This window comes from Apteryx mantelli, chromosome 7, assembly GCF_036417845.1.
Source record: "Apteryx mantelli isolate bAptMan1 chromosome 7, bAptMan1.hap1, whole genome shotgun sequence".
Taxonomy (NCBI): Eukaryota; Metazoa; Chordata; class Aves; order Apterygiformes; family Apterygidae; genus Apteryx; species Apteryx mantelli.
In genome coordinates, this window is record NC_089984.1 from 31,382,515 (window position 1) to 31,402,170 (window position 19,656).

The 19,656-nt window shown below is 38.7% G+C and overlaps 1 protein-coding gene across 1 annotated transcript in view; it reads left to right on the forward strand.

The window, feature by feature from the left end:
• The window catches only part of CFAP58 (cilia and flagella associated protein 58), a 59,678-nt gene that overhangs the window by 24,852 nt on the left and 15,170 nt on the right, over positions 1-19,656 (forward strand). The window contains exons 11-15 of the mRNA XM_067299555.1: positions 1,333-1,479; positions 5,007-5,147; positions 5,506-5,729; positions 7,540-7,651; positions 10,011-10,115. Coding sequence (XP_067155656.1) covers positions 1,333-1,479; positions 5,007-5,147; positions 5,506-5,729; positions 7,540-7,651; positions 10,011-10,115 — 729 coding nt within the window. The remainder of the gene's footprint in view (positions 1-1,332; positions 1,480-5,006; positions 5,148-5,505; positions 5,730-7,539; positions 7,652-10,010; positions 10,116-19,656) is intronic.

The window sequence follows — 19,656 nt, forward strand, 5'->3', positions numbered from 1 at the left end:
AGGACTGTACTTGGGTACGTATCTGGGCACCAGATTTTAAATATCTCTTTGTCCTTTCATAGTATTGAATAGGTTTATAGGCTATCTAGCAAAGATTGCTTTTAATATGACTTTTGCATTCACAGGAGTGATTGAACATGCAGACAGGTGGGCCTAGCAGTATATTTGTTACATGTATTTCTGGTTCATTTAATTGACTGTATATGGGCCAAATAAGTGTGGAATCCACAGATTTTGTTTTTGAGGGATGTCAAGCTATCCACTAGTAATCAGTAGTGTAATGTTAGTTTCTCAGTACCATTTGTTGAGAGTGCCATGACTCATGACCTTAACTTTGTTAAGTATTTCATGCAAGAAAACGTCGCTCGCTTATCGAGTAAATCCAACTCTGTGGTGGGTAGTGCTGAAAGGGATTTAAGCTAACCCGATTTTGTACTGAAACCGACTGTATTCACACAAATGGTTATGATGTCTTCTCTGCAAGGTAGTCGCCTCTGGCAGAGGAGTAGTAGTTTTGAAAGCTGCTTCCACTTGATCTACAAGAGCTGTCTGTTTGTGCATTGAATTTGTTAGCTTCCATTTCATGTCACAATCCATGTAATCACTGGAATAAGTCCAAAAAGTTTCTTAGTGTTGTACTGGCAGGCACCTCTGTGCTCTGAGTAGAAGTAGTCTTAGTGACCTGCAGTGTTATCTGGCCTATTGCTCTATGTTTTGAGCCTGAAGTATGTGCTAAGTGTTCCCCCATCAGGGACTTTTCTATCTCTGAACACATTCTTTCCTCTAAAATGCAAGATAGCACATAAAGGGTGGCAAAATGAAGATAGGTGTTTGCTACACTCACTTGCAGGCAGGTAGGTATCTTGCACATGGGTACTTTCATTTGCACAAGCCCAGCTTCTCCCCAAACATTTGTGCACAACTGTACACAAATGTTTTGAAAAACACATTACTAGAAGCATGAAAATAGATGGATAGGATCAGAATATTGTTATTAATTTGGATTGACTGCTAGTTCTTATTATGTGTTTGGTACTTTAAATAAAATGGCTTATTATACTCATTGTTAGTGATCATTATTGTTGTCAATGTGCCTTTTAAAGGCCTGTTTACTGCAATGTCATGCTAGCATAAACAGCAAATTATCAATTAATGAAATTGTTTTGTTCTTTTGCATTAGAAAGTAATGTCTTGTGATAAGTACAGCGTAACTGCTCTCAAGCACTGTGGTCACTTTCTGATGTCAAAATAACCTGAACTCCCAAGCACAAAGTTACTCTTTTTTTTCTTTTTTTTGATCCCTCTTTGTGATCACACGTTCTATCCCATTAGGATGAGATAGCAGAAATGAAGAAAAAAATGAAAACTATGACGCATCAGGTGGATCAGCTGAAGGAGGAGATAACAGCCAAAGAAGCAGCCCTCGTGAAAGCACATCTAGAACAGCAGCGAACAGAGAAGGAGAAGGAATCGTTGAAGGTCAGAGCCCTTACACATGCACCGTCTTACAAAGGATGGTTTCCAGGACTCTTTGGGAAAGAAGCAACATGACTGCACAGACTGCATCATATTCTTAGTCTGTGGCAGTTGCTTTGTGGTATTATAAAAATTATTCTGTCACTGAAGCTTAAACTCTCAGTACCCTTTAGAGGTATTAGTTAAACAAATCTTCCATGTATCTGACAAATTTAATCTCTGCCAATAATTATAGTCAGGAAGGTCCTGGTTTAACTGTTGGAATCTTTAAGTCTCTTTGAAGAACTAAAAGTTCCATTTTGAGTGCAGAAATGTGGATTTTTGGGGTAGTCTGATTATAGCACTTTTCAGTGCCCTTCAGTGCCTTTAAGGGGCTTCAGCCCCTTAAAATTCCGGTTTTCATCTTTTAACCTTTTCTCTCTGCTGCTTTTAAGTGCTGACCCCATTATACTGTATTTCTCAACCCTGTATTTCTGTGTGACTAACAAGCATTAATCTCCTGGGAGTTAGGTAGTGTCTTCCAGTAGGTGCACAGAAAGAAAGTTATTTTGCTATTGTGTATCATATAAAGAAACAAAAATCTGTTTTAAATCAAAGGAAATCTGAGCTTTATGCTCTGTTTCTTTTTTTCAGCACTGGCTGCAGCTCCTCCTTGGATGAGCTATTAGATTTGTGTTGATATCTTAACTCAATTTGCTGCTCTCTCCAAAGATTTAAGGAGTTGGAATGTCCACAGCAGCTCATTTTTCTCTTCCCTTAGCAGTAGAAAAAAGCCCAAGAACAGCAAACAAACCAACCCCCCAAAACCCAACAATCCCCAGCCACTTTCCACAATGTTTTCTTTTGTCAATTTTTTGGTATGCTCCAATTACTCCCCAGGTTTTCAGCCCCTCTCAGCACAGTGCAGTTATGACAAGATGTCAATAGAGCTTTGTAAAAAGGTGATGAATTTAGGTTCTTCTACCTGATCTGTCTCAGAGTTGTTCCATCAGTGATAGAGAAGTCAAACAGTGTCTCATTTTCTGTGTGCAGCTTTCTGCCTTAACTCGCCCCCAATTCTGTCTCATCACCTCAGAACTGTCTGCCAGCACTTTGACAAACACATGATTGCTACATGCTTTACCCGCTCAATTATTCACTAGCAGGTATGTCCATGGACTGACATCACATTAGTGACTAGCTTTAGGGCCTTGTGGTCTTTCACCTGAGTGTCTCTGCTGAATGCTAAAGCAGAGGAGAATACAAAGAGGGGACTGATTGGCACAGGCACCAAAGAACCCAATTATTTGTGTAGCAAGCCAGCTTCAATTTGTCCTGTTTGCGCTGATGTGAAGGAAGCAAGCTGTTCCTGGGAAATCAGTTTAAAGGACGCGCTAAAGCACAGAGGACTGAGGAGTGAGATTGTACACACATTGGGTTTATGCTTGGCTTAGCTGGTGTAAGTGTCTTAAAAATGTGTAATCATGATAAGTGAAACGTCCAAGCTCCATTAAAGCCAATACAATACTATCCTTTGGTTTCATTTGGCCACAATACAGGTTTGCAGATCAGGCTGGTTTGGCAAAACATCCAAATGTTGAAAAGTACGAATCTGAAAGCTGTAAGAACTGCAGTCCTCCAGGTTTCAGCTGCTGTCAAGGGTTTTCTGTATATTTTGCGTTCATGGATGTGGGTTTTTTTTAGCATTTTCCAGAAATCTGAATGTAAAACCTTTGAATTATTATTATTTCAACATTCTGTATTCAGCCCCAATTATACCTTTTATAAAATTTGTATTTTCCTCCTACCTCTTGAACAAATACAAAAAACCCTTCACTTTCTTGAATGCTTCAGAACCTAAACAAGGGTTTGTTTTGAATTTGTTCTGAGATGTTGGCATGGATCCCATATAGATTCTTCTTTCTTGCTGAATGTTCTTCAGTTCTAACAAACTTTCTGAACCAACTTCAAGTGAGCTGTGCTGATTTACAGGAGCCTCAGACCTGACCCTTTTTCTGCTTGTATGGTAACCGTGTGTACATTCTTTTCCTTTTCCTTTACCTAATGTACACAGATGCTGGTACTATATGTAGTTTTTAGCATGACTAATTTCACTCAGAGTCCTGTTAGTTTGTGGGACCCTTGTGTAGCTAAAAGTATTTATATTCTTTACTGTACAAGACAGTTCAGATTTATATTAACTTAATGCATTTCACTGAGGAGATTTGTTTATATCAGTGTTTGCTGCCAACATCTAATGCCACATCTTGTTTACGACTCATATTTTTTGTGACATAAGGAGAACATAGAATTTTAATATATTAAAAAAATATTATCCAGCAATGCCAAATGCGTGAGCAGTTTTACATTTGTAGACAGCTTTTGCACGCTGTTGATTGCATTTCAATATGAAGTGGTTTGCATTTTTGTTTGGCTGATGGATTCTGATGAACAGCCAACACTGAGTAAGAGAGATATGACTGTTGCACATATGGGAAAATGAGTTTTATTAAAGAAAACAAGGATGGAATAAGGTATTTTATTATGACAATGGAACGGTTTCTGCCTTGAATCATTGTTTTTTGCAGGTGCAGCCTTCATCACAGCCTCATTCTTTCAGCATTGGATGATGCTCTTTCTCAAAAGGCAGCTTGAACATCACCCTTTATGAGGGTCAGAGTTGTAGCACTTTTTCTTTTGTTTATATCAAGGGTTAAAAGTTTTTATATCTACGTCAGCTAGTTCCATCTTGGCTGTAGCTAATTGCCTAGCAATGCTGGAAATCCCTAATAATCCAACAGGACCTTATTATTTTTTCTCCCAATAACATCTCTTGAATTTTAGAGTTCATGACAGTAAGCTAGAATTACTGGGCAAATTCCGGTCTAAATTTAATTTAGTGGGGTGCAAACACTGTTACACTGCATTACTTCTTCTTTGCTTAGATGCAGCCCCTCTTTTTCTAGTCGTCTTCTTCCACCCTCCAAACTAAAAAATTGCTAAAGCTGTGTAATTTTGCCCTTCCATGCCTGGTTGCCATCTTCTCCCCCAATTCTCGTATTCCAGTCTGAAGCCTGTTCTGAGTTGATGCTAATTAGTGTTAGATATCATAAATTGTTGTTCTCTCCAGCTAGGGCAGCTATCCTTTCTCACATCCCAGACTGTCTTTGAACTCATTTCTACTAGTTTTTCATGACAGAGTATCAATTCCATGGAAAAACTTTCCAAATATGACCTCTTCAGTTTTTCTTTATTTTTATTATAGGAGATGCATTTGAATTACAACTTGAGCCATTATCACAGATAAAAATCCTTCCAATTTCTCTTGTGTATAACACAACAACATAAAAATACTATTTACAACATTTCTTTCTGGGTTTTCGTGCTTGCTTATCTTAGTGATTTGTTCTCAAAAACAAGCAAAATATGTATCTCTCAGGGAACTAAATAAATGTATGAGGTTCTATTTAAATCCTAACTCTTAATCTCAGGTTTATAGAATGGGAAATTGTTACTAGGCACAGGATGCTTATATTCTTTTACTCCATCAGGCTGAACTGCTTAAGATGAAACAACAAGCTGTGGAGACCAAAAACTTTATAGACAAACAGGAGGCAGAAGAGAGAAAGCTCCTGAAAATTATTGCTGAGGCTGATGCTGAGAGGCTGAAGCAAAAGAAGGAATTTGACCAGGTAGGAATCTCTAGTTTGATTTTTCCAACACACGGCATCAGTCTTCTGTCCCTCGTTCCTCCAACATATTTTTTAAGGGCTAGATCCTCAGCTACTGTAAGTGCGATACTACTAAATCTTCATAGTTCCATTGAAATAAAAATGTTAAAGTGTTGGAATGAATGGAATAATGTAGTTTACACCAGAGGTGACTGAACTGTTATAGGTGAAGCTGTAGGTCCTTGCCAATCTTTCTTTCACTAATGACAATGAAACCCCTTAATGCAAGTGCCTTTGACTGATGCAGATATGGTCACAATGCGTTGAGATTGCACTGAGGACCTGTAATTGAGTTTATTGCTTTGCGCTGAGTCCTTAGGTTATCAGCGAGAGAGATATCCTAGGATCCCAGCTTGTTCGGCGCAACGATGAGCTGGCTCTGCTCTATGAAAAGATCAAAATCCAGCAGTCCATCTTAAACAAGGGAGAGACCCAGTACCGACAGAGAATGGAAGACATCCGGCTCCTCAAGCTGGAGATCAAAAAACTTCGGCGTGAGAAGGGAATACTTGGCAAGAGTGTAGCTAATGTGGAGGAACTCAGGTAGAAAAACTGATTGAATACATTCCATAGTGACGCAGCCATGGTGCTGCATTTGAGACAGATGAGAGAACTTGTTTCATGCATGGTAAAGACTTATATCAACAAATTTTATACCTTGGAGAAGGGGATTATATGAGCTGACCTCAGACACAGGCTGGTTTAAGTTCATGTACCAAGTGATCGGTGATTAAGAGAATTAAAAAATAAGGAGGAGGAAAGAAGGGAAAAAGACATCTTGGACAAAGCTGAAATAGTTTCCACATTTCACCTTGTAATGTGAGTTACTAGCTACAGAACAAACTTGACAGACAGCAGCAGAAAAGGTGTTCATAGTTCAATGACCTACTTAGTGGTACCTAGGGCCCACATTAGTGAAACTGCTTTTTATTAGGCAATCCTCAGAGGATGGGGAACACTTGACATATTTATAACACACCCCTACACGTTTTCAGAGCTCTCTCCTTCGAGATTTATATGTAGACTTACTCTCTGAGAGAGATTTAGTTAAATTTTCATTGAAGGTTGTGTTTCTTTAGAACAGAAGTTTAATAGCCCCAAACTGATTTATCTCCTCCTACTCTGGCTTAATGCTTCCCTTCTTTTTTTAACCTTCCCATACCTGAGGCATATTCTTTGCTGCCAGGAAGCTGTTTCCATTTTCTGTAGAATTAGTCTTGGTTTGTAAGGAGAGTCAGTTGTGTTTTCAGCAGATAACTGTCAAACTAATTCTATGTAGCTATCACCATTTGGGGTGAGATTTTTAGCTGAACTATATCAGTATAATTCTGTGGCTTTCACTAGAGCAAATTAACCTCAGTCGATGGTCAGTCCCCTTGACTCCAGTGGAGTTATGCCAGTTTGATTTGGGGTAATAGAAAACAGAACTGGGCATGAAACATTAGCACTTGCGGTTCTCATTGACTGACTGCAAACAGGAATAGCATTTGAACTTGCTGCCCAAATGCACTCAGCTGAAAGCCTGTTACTGTACTGAGACTCAGTGATGATATTGAAGTATAGCGCGGTGCATGCCACGATGGGGGGATCAATTCTTGCTAACTACAGCAGCAAGCCCATACTTCAATGAAGTCCAAAACCACCATGAAAACTGCCTGTCGAAAGAGTCTGTTTATCACTTGTGCTTCTAATTAGCTTTCTTGGTTTGCCAATTGGAAACATGTTTTTTTCCATTTCTATAACCTTGTCCAACCTCACAGTTAAAAAAAGGCCTTTTTTTAACTATTCCAACCTGCTCATTTAATTTTGAATTCAGCAGCAGAACACCCCTGGAGTTCCTTGAGAAGAGCTAGTAAAAGAAATCAAACTTGGGTTCTCCAAAGAATACTGTCCATCAGCCTTAGGTCCTGGAGAGTGGTTGATTCACTGAGCCATATAGATTGAAATACTTCTTTCAAACACAGCTGTAAGATTCAATACAGAGGTAACAGGGTATGACACCATGACTGTGGTTTGTCGGTTAGTTTAGATGAATTAACTGTCCTTTTGGCTTAATATACATGGAGAAATTTGGGCAGAGACATCCAGGAGGCTGTGAATTAGATTCCCTGGGAACTGCTGAACAGTCCCTTTTTTGAGTTATTATTACTAAAGTGAGTCAAGCAGTCTAACCACGTTATATTATGGAACCAAACATGTAGTGTTATTGGTGTCAGCTGTTGATTACAAGAGTCTCTTTGCCAGTGCTATAGAGCATGAGGGAATGGATTGTTAATCTTCCTATTAATGCCTTGTTCAAATTGGTGTGCTTTTGGTGTTTTTTTTTTTCTTTTTGTTTTATTCTGGTCTTAAGACAGGAGGTTTATCACATGCAGAAGGAACTGTTAAGGGAAAGGACTCGGTGCAGAGCTTTGGAAGAAGAACTGGAGAATCCCCTGAATGTTCACAGATGGAGAAAATTAGAGGTGATGTTTCAGCATTTCGAGTTCCCAAAGCCCATATTTCTAAATCAATGACACAGCAAAAAGCCTATTTATTTTACTGTTATGGAAATTATGTGGAGGGGCAGGCAACTGAAATTTCCATAGTACCAATGGAGTGGTTAACTGCTGAATGGTTTCCTTGCACAATGCAATCAGTGTTATTTTTGTGTCACTTTCTCGATGAAAAATTGCAGAGGGATTTTCAAAGAGCTAAAGGGAATAAGAATGTGTAAGGTGAATTTAGAAGGAGGTGATTCCTTAACATGGATGAAAAGAAAGAGGATGATAGGAGAAAAGTATAATCCTACCCTCACCAATTAGGGGGAGTTATATGGGAAGAAAGCCAAGATTAGAAAGGGTCATAGAACAGGTGGAGTGGGAAATGGATAGATATGAAGTCAAAAAGGTAAGATGCATCTGTGTTATGAGGAGCCTCTACATAAACAGTGATGGGTTTCCAAAGATAACCATTCTGGGTAATAGGAAGTCAACTGTTACGTAAAGCAGCAAATCTAAATCTTCACACTATTCCAACCTGCTAAATGAAGGGGAAAAATAATAAATTTATCAAGCATAGACCAAATATATGAACATCACTTGGCATCACTGGATATTTTCAGAGTAAGTCAGAGCCAGCTGAGATCTCTCTCCTGCATGGATCTCTGATCTGATGCCACTCTAGGTTACTTAGCTGCGCTGGTAAATAAGTGGTAACATGCTAGTCCCTGCAGAAGCACAGCTGAATATTTTGGTTGCACTTACTAGCATGATAGTTAATTTCTGATCTTTCTACACTGAGCTTAAAGCTGAACAGTGTGATGACGTTTTCTTGTGGAAAGGAGATAAAATGCAGGATGCTGAACTGGGTTAAAGACATCTAGGTACAATCTCCAGCAGCTCCAGGTAACAATGGGAAATCAGGCCAGTCAGAAAATCCAGTGTTGAAGAATGAGGGTACTAAGAGACTGATAATGGGAAATGAAGTCTTTCCATTCAGGTCACTCGTTTATATTTGGAACATGGAAAGGCCAGCAGATGGCAAAATCCGTGTGAAATGATCCTGATAGGGTTTTGGTTCAATTCCTAATGAACAAACATCCTCATATCACTACAGTTGTCACAGGTTGGCACTGTGTTTGGGCACCACTGTAGAAAGATGAAGGACTGAATGGGTCATGGAGACCAAACTAATTTTTAGCCTGTTTTCTCAGGGAATGATGCCATGAGTGCTGTATGTGCATCTGTGTTTATGGGTCCCAGTTACACTAGAATGGATTCAGTTCAGATGAAATATGACAAAGGATTGAGAGCCACAAAGATACCATGTTCCTTTTAAGTTCAAGAAAATGTGCAGTGAGAGAGACTTCACTGGAGCCTTTATTGAGGGACAGACTGCAGTATGAGTTTAATCCTAATGAGCCACCAAAGAAACCATGTGGGAGAGGGGTGTTGTGAGTCTCTGAATAGGGAAGAGCTTCAGTCAGAGTTTGCTCTTCATCAGACAATAGAGGATACAATAAGAAGATACAAAGTGATGGGAAAGCAAGCTTTGCTGGGCTGCTTCTCACACAATTATCAGTCTGTTCCTTAGAGGTTCCTTCAGATACTAATATGTGACAAAGAATGAAAAAGGGAGAAGGAGAGATAGACATGTACTAGCTCCTGGACTATATAGGCTGTGCAGATAGAGAGCAGCAGTATAGGGGCTACAGTCTGTCCCCTTTTTAAGCACTTAATTCTATTGAAGAATGAGATGCCACAAATGTGAACACTTTAAGGCCTCATAGTAATTTGTCCATGTACCTCCATAATTTCTTCCTCTTAGTTTCTCCACTAGTCCCCAAAGACTGTATTGCAGTTACACTTTTTTTGGTTCAAGAGAAAAATCTCCCTCTCCTCAATACTTACTTGAGACTGTATGAAGTTTTTGAAACACTATGCAGCACAGGCATTGCTCCATATATGTCAGTCAAGGTTTCTGCTAAAAATGATACACTGATCTCCTCTTTCTTCCCTTCCGTGTGGTTCTCCCAACCTTTGCTGGTTTGGGAATTAAACTCTTAAAGATTCCTACTTACATTGGTTGTTTTGAAAAGGATTCTCAAGGTTAATAGTGTTAAACATGAACTTTGACTGATCTTCAAAAGGGAAAGATTCCAGGTTCAGGATTGCATGTACACTTGCCTTTTTCAAACAACTTACCTTTCGCTGAGATAAAATAAAAAACCCAGCAACTCATTTTTTATTTGTCACTTTTAGACACTTAGGGTTTTCAGTTGCAAGCAAGAAACCTCAACTTTTGATGTATAATTTTTGACACTGCTTTACTCTTCTTGCCTAGGCTAGTGACCCAAGTACCTATGAGCTGATCCAGAAAATACAGAGACTGCAGAAGCAGCTTATCAGCAAGACAGGTGAAGTGATAGAAAAAGAATTGCTCCTTCAGGTACTACAGCATCATTAGTTTAGTGTATCTTATTAACATATTTGATTTACCCTGCGTTCTCTGCCTGCTCAGATGTGCTTCCAAAATGTTTAGATGCTTGACTTTTCCCTGAATTTCTTTTGCATGCCCCTAAGGTAGCTTTAGATGGCAGCACTGACTCACTGAAAAAGAACAAATAGCATCTGATTAGCTGATTTTTATACACTGGTTGCTGATATTTGGATAACTCTGCAAAATAAAATTAAAGGCTTGTTTTAGTTTATTCATGACATAGATTAGTTTTCAAGTCAGCGTTAGATTTTTGGACAGGCTTTTTTGTCCTTTTTATCATGTCTGTTTCTACTCGGACATGAAGGAAAATCCATGTTTGATTTCATTTCTGCTTGGTTTGGCTTTTGGCAGAAGGAATGCTACAGTGTGTGTGGTTTAGATATGTTGTCTGAACCATGTTTGACCTCAAGATCTTTGTGATGAACTTTGCCGAAAAATAATTATTGTGATAGCTTATCTTTTTTCCTGTATCAGATGTCCCTTAAACCCTAGTGATACCAATGAGATTTATATTGTGGAATCAAGGAGACTATCTTCCTGTGGTGCAAATTTTGTTATCAAATATAACAAAAAAAGTCTGTCTTTGGGCTTCTGGCTGAGCGTGTCAAACAGGGAAATTGTCTCCTCCCTATTTACTTTAGGGATAGCCGGAGTCTGAGTTTGGCAGCTGTAAGTATGACTTGAATGTCTTGGTTTTAAATACCCAAGCATGACTTGAAGTGTAGACTATGACCTGACCTTCATTCTGACTTGAGAAGAAGCTCAGCAGATGCTATTGAAGCAGTGTTTGTCTCTCCTTCTTTATTGTTTTGTAGGAAAAATAGATCTGCAATTTCATTTGAAGATTAGGTACAGTGTATTGTTATGCCTTTCTTGGAAAAATGTAATCTTTGTTGCATAGTGTGGAAATCATGCTATAATGGTGTCAGTAAAATAGTTTGTTAGCTTAAACAAAATGTAGCAAAAACAACTTCAATTTTTTTGTTCTTTACCCATGCATAAACCCAATTGTCTCTGTGAGATTTGTATATAGTCTCCATTGCTTATCTCGCCTTATCCTTATACTCTCATTTAGCTATTATCCCTTTTTTAAAAGTGAAGAAGTGAGGTATAGTGGTACTAAGTTGCCTGCCCTAGATCAAGTAGAAAATCTGTGACATGGTAGGTGTTTGAAGCTACGTTACTAACCATACTAACCACTGGCACAATTTTTCTGTCTATGCAGCAGTCTTTTCTATAGCAATGGTGTTTTATATTAATTTCTTAGACTTAAGCCAGAGTTTGGCTGTATGAGATTTAAGTATCATATCTAGGATTGTTAATGAGATCCTTTGTGTTCTTAATTCAGGTAAAAGTGCTGAAATAAAGTTCTTCCTCAGTGAGACTGACAGTAAAGAAAAGGCCAGAAATGCCATGCTCTGCCGTCTGTTCAGTGTATATAGGTTTCACTCTCAAAATTTCTGAGCTCTTTTCTGAATTATCAGTGTTTTTGGAGTCATACACAAAGATTGAAATAGGGCTCTTTTGTAGAGGGAGAGTGGGTAAGGAAAGGTAACCAGAGATGGAGAAATCCCTCTGATACCCTTCCTCAAGGGCAGTACATCCTATGGGTAGGTCTTTGGCCAAGGGCTCTGAGGATCAGGGCACTATCTGAGCTTCTTCTGCTAGGTGGCTGGATAACTGTGGACAAGTCGTTTTGTTTTTCTTTGCATTGGTTTTCCTATATACGTTACACCTGCTTTGTAAAGCGTTTTCATGTCCACTAAAGAAAAAAACTCACTAGTAACTTATGGCACTGATGCTATCATATTCCAAACTCTGGTGAGAGAGAGAGAGGCTGAGAAACCCTTCCAGCAGCAGGAAACGGAGGAAGAGCAGTAGTGTTACTTTCTGGAGGGAGCTGTAGGCACCAGGAGTGTTGTTTCACCAGGTCCGCTTCTGATCCGTGTACCCATAGTGGGTACAGAGTGGGGCTTGATCCTGACAAAAATTTAAAATTATAGGAAACAGCAACAATTTAGCTCTTATTTCTGGAAAATTTTATTTTTCTCCCCTCAGTATAATTGCCTTTGCTTAGTGAGTTTGCTCTCTGGCCAATATAACACCCAGTGTATAGAGCAGCCTTCCTCTGTAAGGTCTGATCATTCGTTTTTCTTTAATCTTGGTAAATCCCCTTGTGCTTAAAGACATTTGACACCTTGCCACCTTTTGTTATTTTTCTAAACTGCCATAGCCTCCCAACGACTGGTCTACTGTGGTTAGAAGAAATGAAGTCTTTTCTTTTTTGATTCCTGTCACCAACAGAATCTTTTTTTTATGCTACTGTGGGTAGGTGGAAGGTGATAACATGGAAATACGGAGGTCCCTTTACACTGGAGCTGTAACAGTTGTGGGCCAGCTCTCTGCTTCCAAACAGACGTGATTTTTTTTACGTGTCGCTCCTGGTAGTCTGTTCAGTTCAGTGCAGTTTCTGATCCCTTGCAGAGGCGTGGGAATTGCTTACAACTTTGCCTGTTCCTAGTTAGCGTAACCTCCCCTGTATTCAGAGTCAGAGACTGTAGGAGCTTAGGGATATAAAGTTATTAGTTCAGAGAACTACTGCTTTCTGCATGTTGTATTTGCTTGTATAAGTCACACGTCTTCACTCCCACTCCTCATCCACATTTTGCCCTGAGACAAGGGCACAGCCATTACGCATATCTGTTCCAAAACTGTCTTAATCTCGTTTGCTATACATAACAGTTTTTATGTGTGTGTGGCCGTTATTCTGGCAAATAAGTTATTTGTTGTAAGTGAAGCTTGTGAATGTCTGTGTCTGTGATTTCTCTATGTGCAGGTTATGTGGCTTAAAAAAAAGCTATATGGAAAAAGCTATGTGGATTGGGTATTACTGAACATTAAAAACACCTTTGGAATTTTGAAATAACCCATGTCTGGAAGTGGTTGAGCCCAGTGTCAGCAACCTGCAGTTTGATTTGTAGGGTGTTCACCTTGCAGCATCCTCACACAGAGCCATAATGTTTGTGTAAGAAAAATAAATTCTGTTTGTATCACATGTATTGTAGCTTTGTCTTCTGACTGTTACTGCAGTCTTTTTTATAAATAATCTTTTAAAAAGCAGGTCTATATAGGGTATATTTTAGGATGAGATGGGCATATAAATGGAAATTTTTGCTAAGTAAGGATCTCAGTATATGGATTCTTGTAGAAAAGCATCTGCTTATTTCAGCTACTCCTGATGTGTGTTTGATCCTATCCTTTTCAGTTAGCTTTTTCACTATTTCTCGCCTGTTAGTTCTTTAAAAATGGTGCAGCAGTAAAAGCATCCTAGAATCCATGCTACATGATTAAAAGAATGATTCGCTACATTTCAGTCAGAAAATTTAGATTGCTGACAGTACTCTATCCAGGAGGGACACAGCTTGACTCTAAAATCCCAGACAAAAACATCTTTCTTAACCTGTCAGCAGGGCACGTTTTTTATATCAGACACTTGCTGAGATATATTGAATATGCAACATGATGAATGTTTTTTTTTTTTAGAATGACTTTTCAGAATTGAACACTTAAATAAAGGTGTAGAAAGTTGTCCCATGTTTTATAAATTATTAACTCTTTCCTTGGTTCTGATTTATATGTAGCCTATAGCCACAGCACGTTATGCTATAATCTGTTGGCTCTCATACACCAAACAAGGTTGGACATCCTGAGACTTTGAAAGGTAGATGCAAAGCAGGAGGTCATACTTTCTCCTATAACTTGGGTCATACTCACAGTTGAGAGCTGCTGTGTTGATGAAAAATGCCGCTTTAAAAATCAGATCCAAAATCAAGGTCTTGAATACTTATGGTCGATAAAGATCCAATGGCTTTTTTGCCACACATAGGAAATATTATTTCAGGGTTAGCCAGCTTCCTTGTTTCAGTCATTACCTTCCGTCTGAATTTGTGCAGTTAAAAGAGAGCTTTCTTTGATTCTCTTCTACACCATTGAATAATACTGCAGTGCTTTGTGAAGAAATACAGCGCGTGTTAACCAAGGGATTTCACTGATGGGTGAAGGTCTTTGTGAACACATGTGGTATAAGCAATGTTTTGGCTTTTTGGAGACAAAGCATGTTTTATAGCCCTAAGGTATAATTATTAATAAACAGAAGTGCTCTACTGAGCAAATCTTGGAAAAAAAACAAAAACAAACAAAAATAAAGATACTTGCTCACTCTGTATGTGGGGCAAATCCCTCATGTGACTGGAGCTCAACGGCATAATGAACAGTGATGTGCAGTAAATGCACAACATAACTGTATTACCTTGTTAGGATTATGATTAGTGTGGCTTTAGAAAATTACCTCATTAAAAGCGAATTATACTCTGCTTTATTTGTTTCATATTTAGTTCTTTCTCTTCAAAGCAAACTCCTCTAATTTGATTTTATGTCTCACTGAATGGAATTTTATTCAACTACACGTCTCAGAATGGATAACAGTGAGAAGATTCACATTTTATGTCAGTTACCTCAGATGTCAGTCATCTCAGAAGACAGGTCGTAAACGTAAAAGAGACATGTGCAATCAAGATTGATTATGGAGGGAGGAGGGAGGCAAAGGCAGAGGGAGAAGGGATAGAGCTGCATGTTTTGTGGTGACAACTACAAAATCCCACCACCTGTGTCTCATCTAACCTTTGCATGCAGTAGTGAAAGTATTGTTCTTCTGTATACATCATTTTTTATTCAATATTTTTTAAAGCTGTGAACAATTGAAGGCCAGGACTGGGGAGTTAGGATGTGATCTTTCAAGGCTGTTAACATCTTGAGATCATAGTTTCAGAGTGCAAGGGCAGAAGGCGCGATTAGCTCATATATCTGACTCAGAGATTACTGGCCAGATAGCATCCACACGTCCTTGTACTGAGGCAAGCTTTTTAGCAAAGTTTTAATCCCCCCCAAAGAACTGAAGGTCCCAGTGTGACAGAGAGTAGGAGAGGCAGAGGGGATACTACTGTCGCTGGCACAAATCAGCAGAGTTTCATTTCAGGTATTGCAAGATATAGGGGAAAAAAGAGTGAAAGAAACTTTCTCTGTGACCTTGGGCAAGTTACCTAGCTTTTGCATGCCTCTGCTCAGGAAAAAAGGGAATTAAAGCATTTCCACACTTCTAATGGTGTGTGAATGAGCATATTAAAAGTTGAGACATGATTCAATGCAGTAGTAACAAACGCTAGCTAAACAGTCAAAATAGGCAGATGTTTTATTCTGATTTTGCTAACTTGATAGTAGATCTGCTCTATTCTGTTTGAGATGCCTGTTGCTGTAGTGTCTGAATAGATACATAACCATCTATATTTCTCAGAGCCGGTACTATAGTTTCATAAAGAAGTCTGCTTTAGAACAGTGTGTTGCCAGGTGGGTTTATAGGTGCACACTGAAGTCAAAGAAGTCTTCTCCTGAGTAAGGGAGGAGCATTAGGACTTATTTCCATGTATTTATTATATAAAAATTGTCTATCCATTTACTATATAAAATAATGTTTTTTCAATCTCATATCATTTTTCTCTGCACAGTTCATGAGAGCCTAGCCCTCCTGAAAATCACTTCTTCCCTAGCTTGGCAGTTTCATGAAGCAGGTTTCTGCTAGGTTCTTCCTTGCTGTCGCAGTGCTGAATGTAGCTTCCATTGTACAGCACATAACGCAGGAAAGTCCGGTCAAATGCTGAGTAAGAGATTTTTTGATAGACAGCCTGCTAGGGAAAGCCTACTTGAACATTTTCGGGGAATACGCTCCTATTATCTGCCTTTATTTTGGTATTCTTAAGGTCTAGTTCAGTTTTATTTTAGGTATTATCTGTGCAGCTTCAACATGGTTGAGATTTAATTTGTTCTCTCAAAGCTGGCATTCATATATTTCAGGTGCCAAGTATAGATTCTACTCAGAGTTAAGACATAACCTACTTATATGTTACATGTGGGGTAGATAGTCTGAGTTGGGGATTTTTTTGACAGAATTGTCCATTTTCATAAAAATAACTGCAATTCACTTCAGGAAACAAATGACTGTAGAAGCCTTAACAGTCTCTTTGGACCTACCCATTATTGTTTCTCTGTTGTCTTGCCTTTGGAGAGATTTTAGTAGAGGTAGTTTGGGAGACTGCTTTGTATGCACTGAAATTTACAGGTGAACTGTAAAATCCACTGCCAAAATACGATCCTTTCTGTACTGCTCCTTTATTATTTATATATAAAATTGGCCTTTTGAAGGGGTTTTTCCATCCAAAAATAAAAAAAAGAGGTTTTCTTTTTGGCTTTTTACACATTAGTAGGACCGGGCTCTTTTCTGCCTCTATTTCCCGAAGGATTTTACTTCCTCTGGAAGCCCTGGATTAGTGCCCTATCTTGAGGCTGAAGCCAGCAGTTTTATCAGCCCTCAATTAAAGGGGTGAGTATATTGAGCTTTTAGGCCTTTTCTACCCTTAAAACTACCATTCCTGCTGGCAAAAAAAGTCCTTTTTCTGGTTTAGCTTACACCAGCTCCTGAAGGAAATAAACTATGTTGTCAGAAGACTTTTTTGCCAGTATTATTGCATCTAATTGCATAGCCAAGTAGCTGGCATAGCCATGTCAGCACGGAGAAATCACACCACTCACCGAGAAAGCTAAGCTGGCACAACTTTTAACCATTGATCAAATGGTTCCTGACATAAAAAAAAGCAGAAAAATGCCTTCCTCCCCTTATTAAAAAAACAAAGTGTTGTTATGTATGTTAAGGAGGAGGAGAGAGAGAGAACAGCACCTGATGGAGTGTATTTTTTGAGTTTATGATTCCAGTTCTCAGCTGGTGAACAGAATACAGAATTGAGGAATACAATGGGGACTCAGGCCCAACGTTTACTTTTTGTTTTTCAGCTGGGTATGAATCCTAAAGAAGAAGTTTACTTCCCCAGTGGCAGACGGAGATATGCACTGGTGTATCAAAGGCACACTGTAAGAATTGCCTTGATTCAGAACTGGACTCTGAAAAGGATCAGTGTTCTTCCTTCAAATGAAAGAATAACGTGTTCCCATGAACTCTGGCTGTAGCCCAGTTCTAACCAGTGACCGACAACAGATATCTAATTACCAGTAAAATATTTTGATGCACAGCAGTCTACTGAGCTAGTGCCGTCAAATTAATTTCAGCTCAGTACCTTGGATCTGATGTGAGCTGGAGTCTCCAATGCAGTATGAAGTGACGTATGGAGGTACTTCATGCATCGAGTCATCCTTCAGGAGTACTTCTTTAGGTTCTTTCCTTCTTGTGATGTCCTTTTATTTATCCTTTTCTTGTGCTCGGAACATTCATTGCTGAACTAGGGCTTTGTTCAGGGATTTTAACTTTGCCTGTAAGTGGAAATATTGTGTATTCTAGTATTGGTGTTATCATGAAGATTAGAGTCTTTTTTGTGATTTTTTGCCTGGCATGCTGGTTTCTCAGTACCATTAGTATTTGTCTGGTCCCTTTTGTTTTGACATTGATACTCTTGTTCCAATTAATTTTTTTTTGCTTTCTCATTTGCGCTAGATACTGATTATGTATCTAGGAGGCTTCTGTGAGTGGGGTGAAACCATTCACATGCAGCAGATTTTAGGATCATTGTGTTAATTCGCTGTACAATTTATCTGGGTTTCCATGCAACCCTGTTCTGAAAGTAATCCCATTTCATGATCAGGAAGGGTTAGGGTCACCTATGTGAAGATCTGTGAGGGTCTATGCTATCTACCTGAAAGCTTTGTGTAAGCCTTAAAAATTAAATAGTGATTTGAAGATTACTCAGTTCTTGTGCTACCTCTCCACAGAAGGGAGTTAGTTTCTATTTCTGCACATTTTGAATATACTTCTTGGCTCATTAATTTATTTTAGCCCTTCTAATCTCAGTCCATCTAGAATTAGAAAATGTTCTATGCTATAGAAACTCACAGCATGATAAACTGCTCTTAAAAACATACTGACATTTACATTCTTTCCCTCCTCCCACATATGTTGCATCCCAAATGGAAGAGAATAAAGTCTTCAAAGGAAAATAGCCCCCCTCCCCCTTTTTTTTGTTTAGGGTCTGTCTGTTTAAATAGCTCTTTCAAAAACTAGGCAGGAAAGGTGATGATCAGTTTAATGGCATCAGCTGAAGATAATCAGCTGCTCTTTACAATAAGAAGATTGTTTTCCAATAAAAATAATAGTGCAAATACATCTGGCAATGGAAATGGAAGGCAAAGGAGATTACTTAGTACTCAAACAAACATTCTTGATGAAGAAATTTCTTGGTGGAAGAATCTTTGTGCAATTGCATTGCCCTCATAAACAAAACAGATTTCCCATGATAAATGGATTTGGACAGAAGCAAGATGCAAATTTATTTAAGAAGTTAGAAGAAAATGGATCAAAATAAAAACCTCTGGGGATGTGTATCTTTTTCAGGTGCTCTGATGGTGTTTTACCCAGAAATATTTTGGATGCCATTTGCAAAGATGAGGAAGTTGCAGTGAGAGTAAAAATCTCTTTGAGGTTATCAGTGGGAAACATACATGAATAGATAATCTGGTTTTAAAGTTTCTAGGAGAACTGATATATTTAGCTGAGTTGGAACTTGAAAGAGAACTCTAGTGGGTCATCAGATGCCATCCCTCCACATCATGCAAGATTGATTTAATTACACAAAACCCATCCTGGAGACATGAATGTCAAGTATAGATTTGTTTCCTGCATTTTAATACATCTCCTACCAGTGCATGAGTTTTAGCGTGCATGGGAGAGATTGTTGGCTTTAGACACACTGCAGTTCATGGTTGTAATTTTCTTCCTACACTTCTAACCTGCTGCTGAAGTCTAGCCCTGGTGTTTCTGAAAGGCAAAGTCCAGAGGTGCTGGCTTACTTGACACGGTGCTCTTGGGAGCTTGGGAGACTGAATTTCATTTCTGTGTATCTTCCAGTTTTAGTGAACTTTGGCAATTCATGTAGTAACTGTTTGTGTCCAGCACTTTTTGAAGAATGGGAAGAGGATCACTGCCCTGTCTGGAAGCAGTATTGCAGCATAAGTATGTTGAAGATTGAACAGCACTCTAATACGGAAAGTAGGAGGCCACATAAGTATCCAGGTATCACTGTTATCTGTAATCTGCATCAGAAAAGCAAAAATCAATAGTGATCACCAAAGTATTTCCTTCAAATTCCTTGCATCTGGTTTGAATACAGAAATCCTGAGCATGGACATACTGTGTCATTAAATTCAAAATATTTTATAAAACGACCAATTCCTAAAATTCTTACTCAGACAGGATTGTCATTAGCTTAAATAATAGTTTGGTAGAATAAAGCTTGAGTAAAAAATTCAGGAATTGTTCCAGTAAATAACAAATACACTGAAAACAAACTTGTTTACTAACCTCATTGCTGTATTCAGCATGTATCTGGGAAGGAAATAAATCTGCTGTGCACCCCAGGGTAAAGTATATTAATCA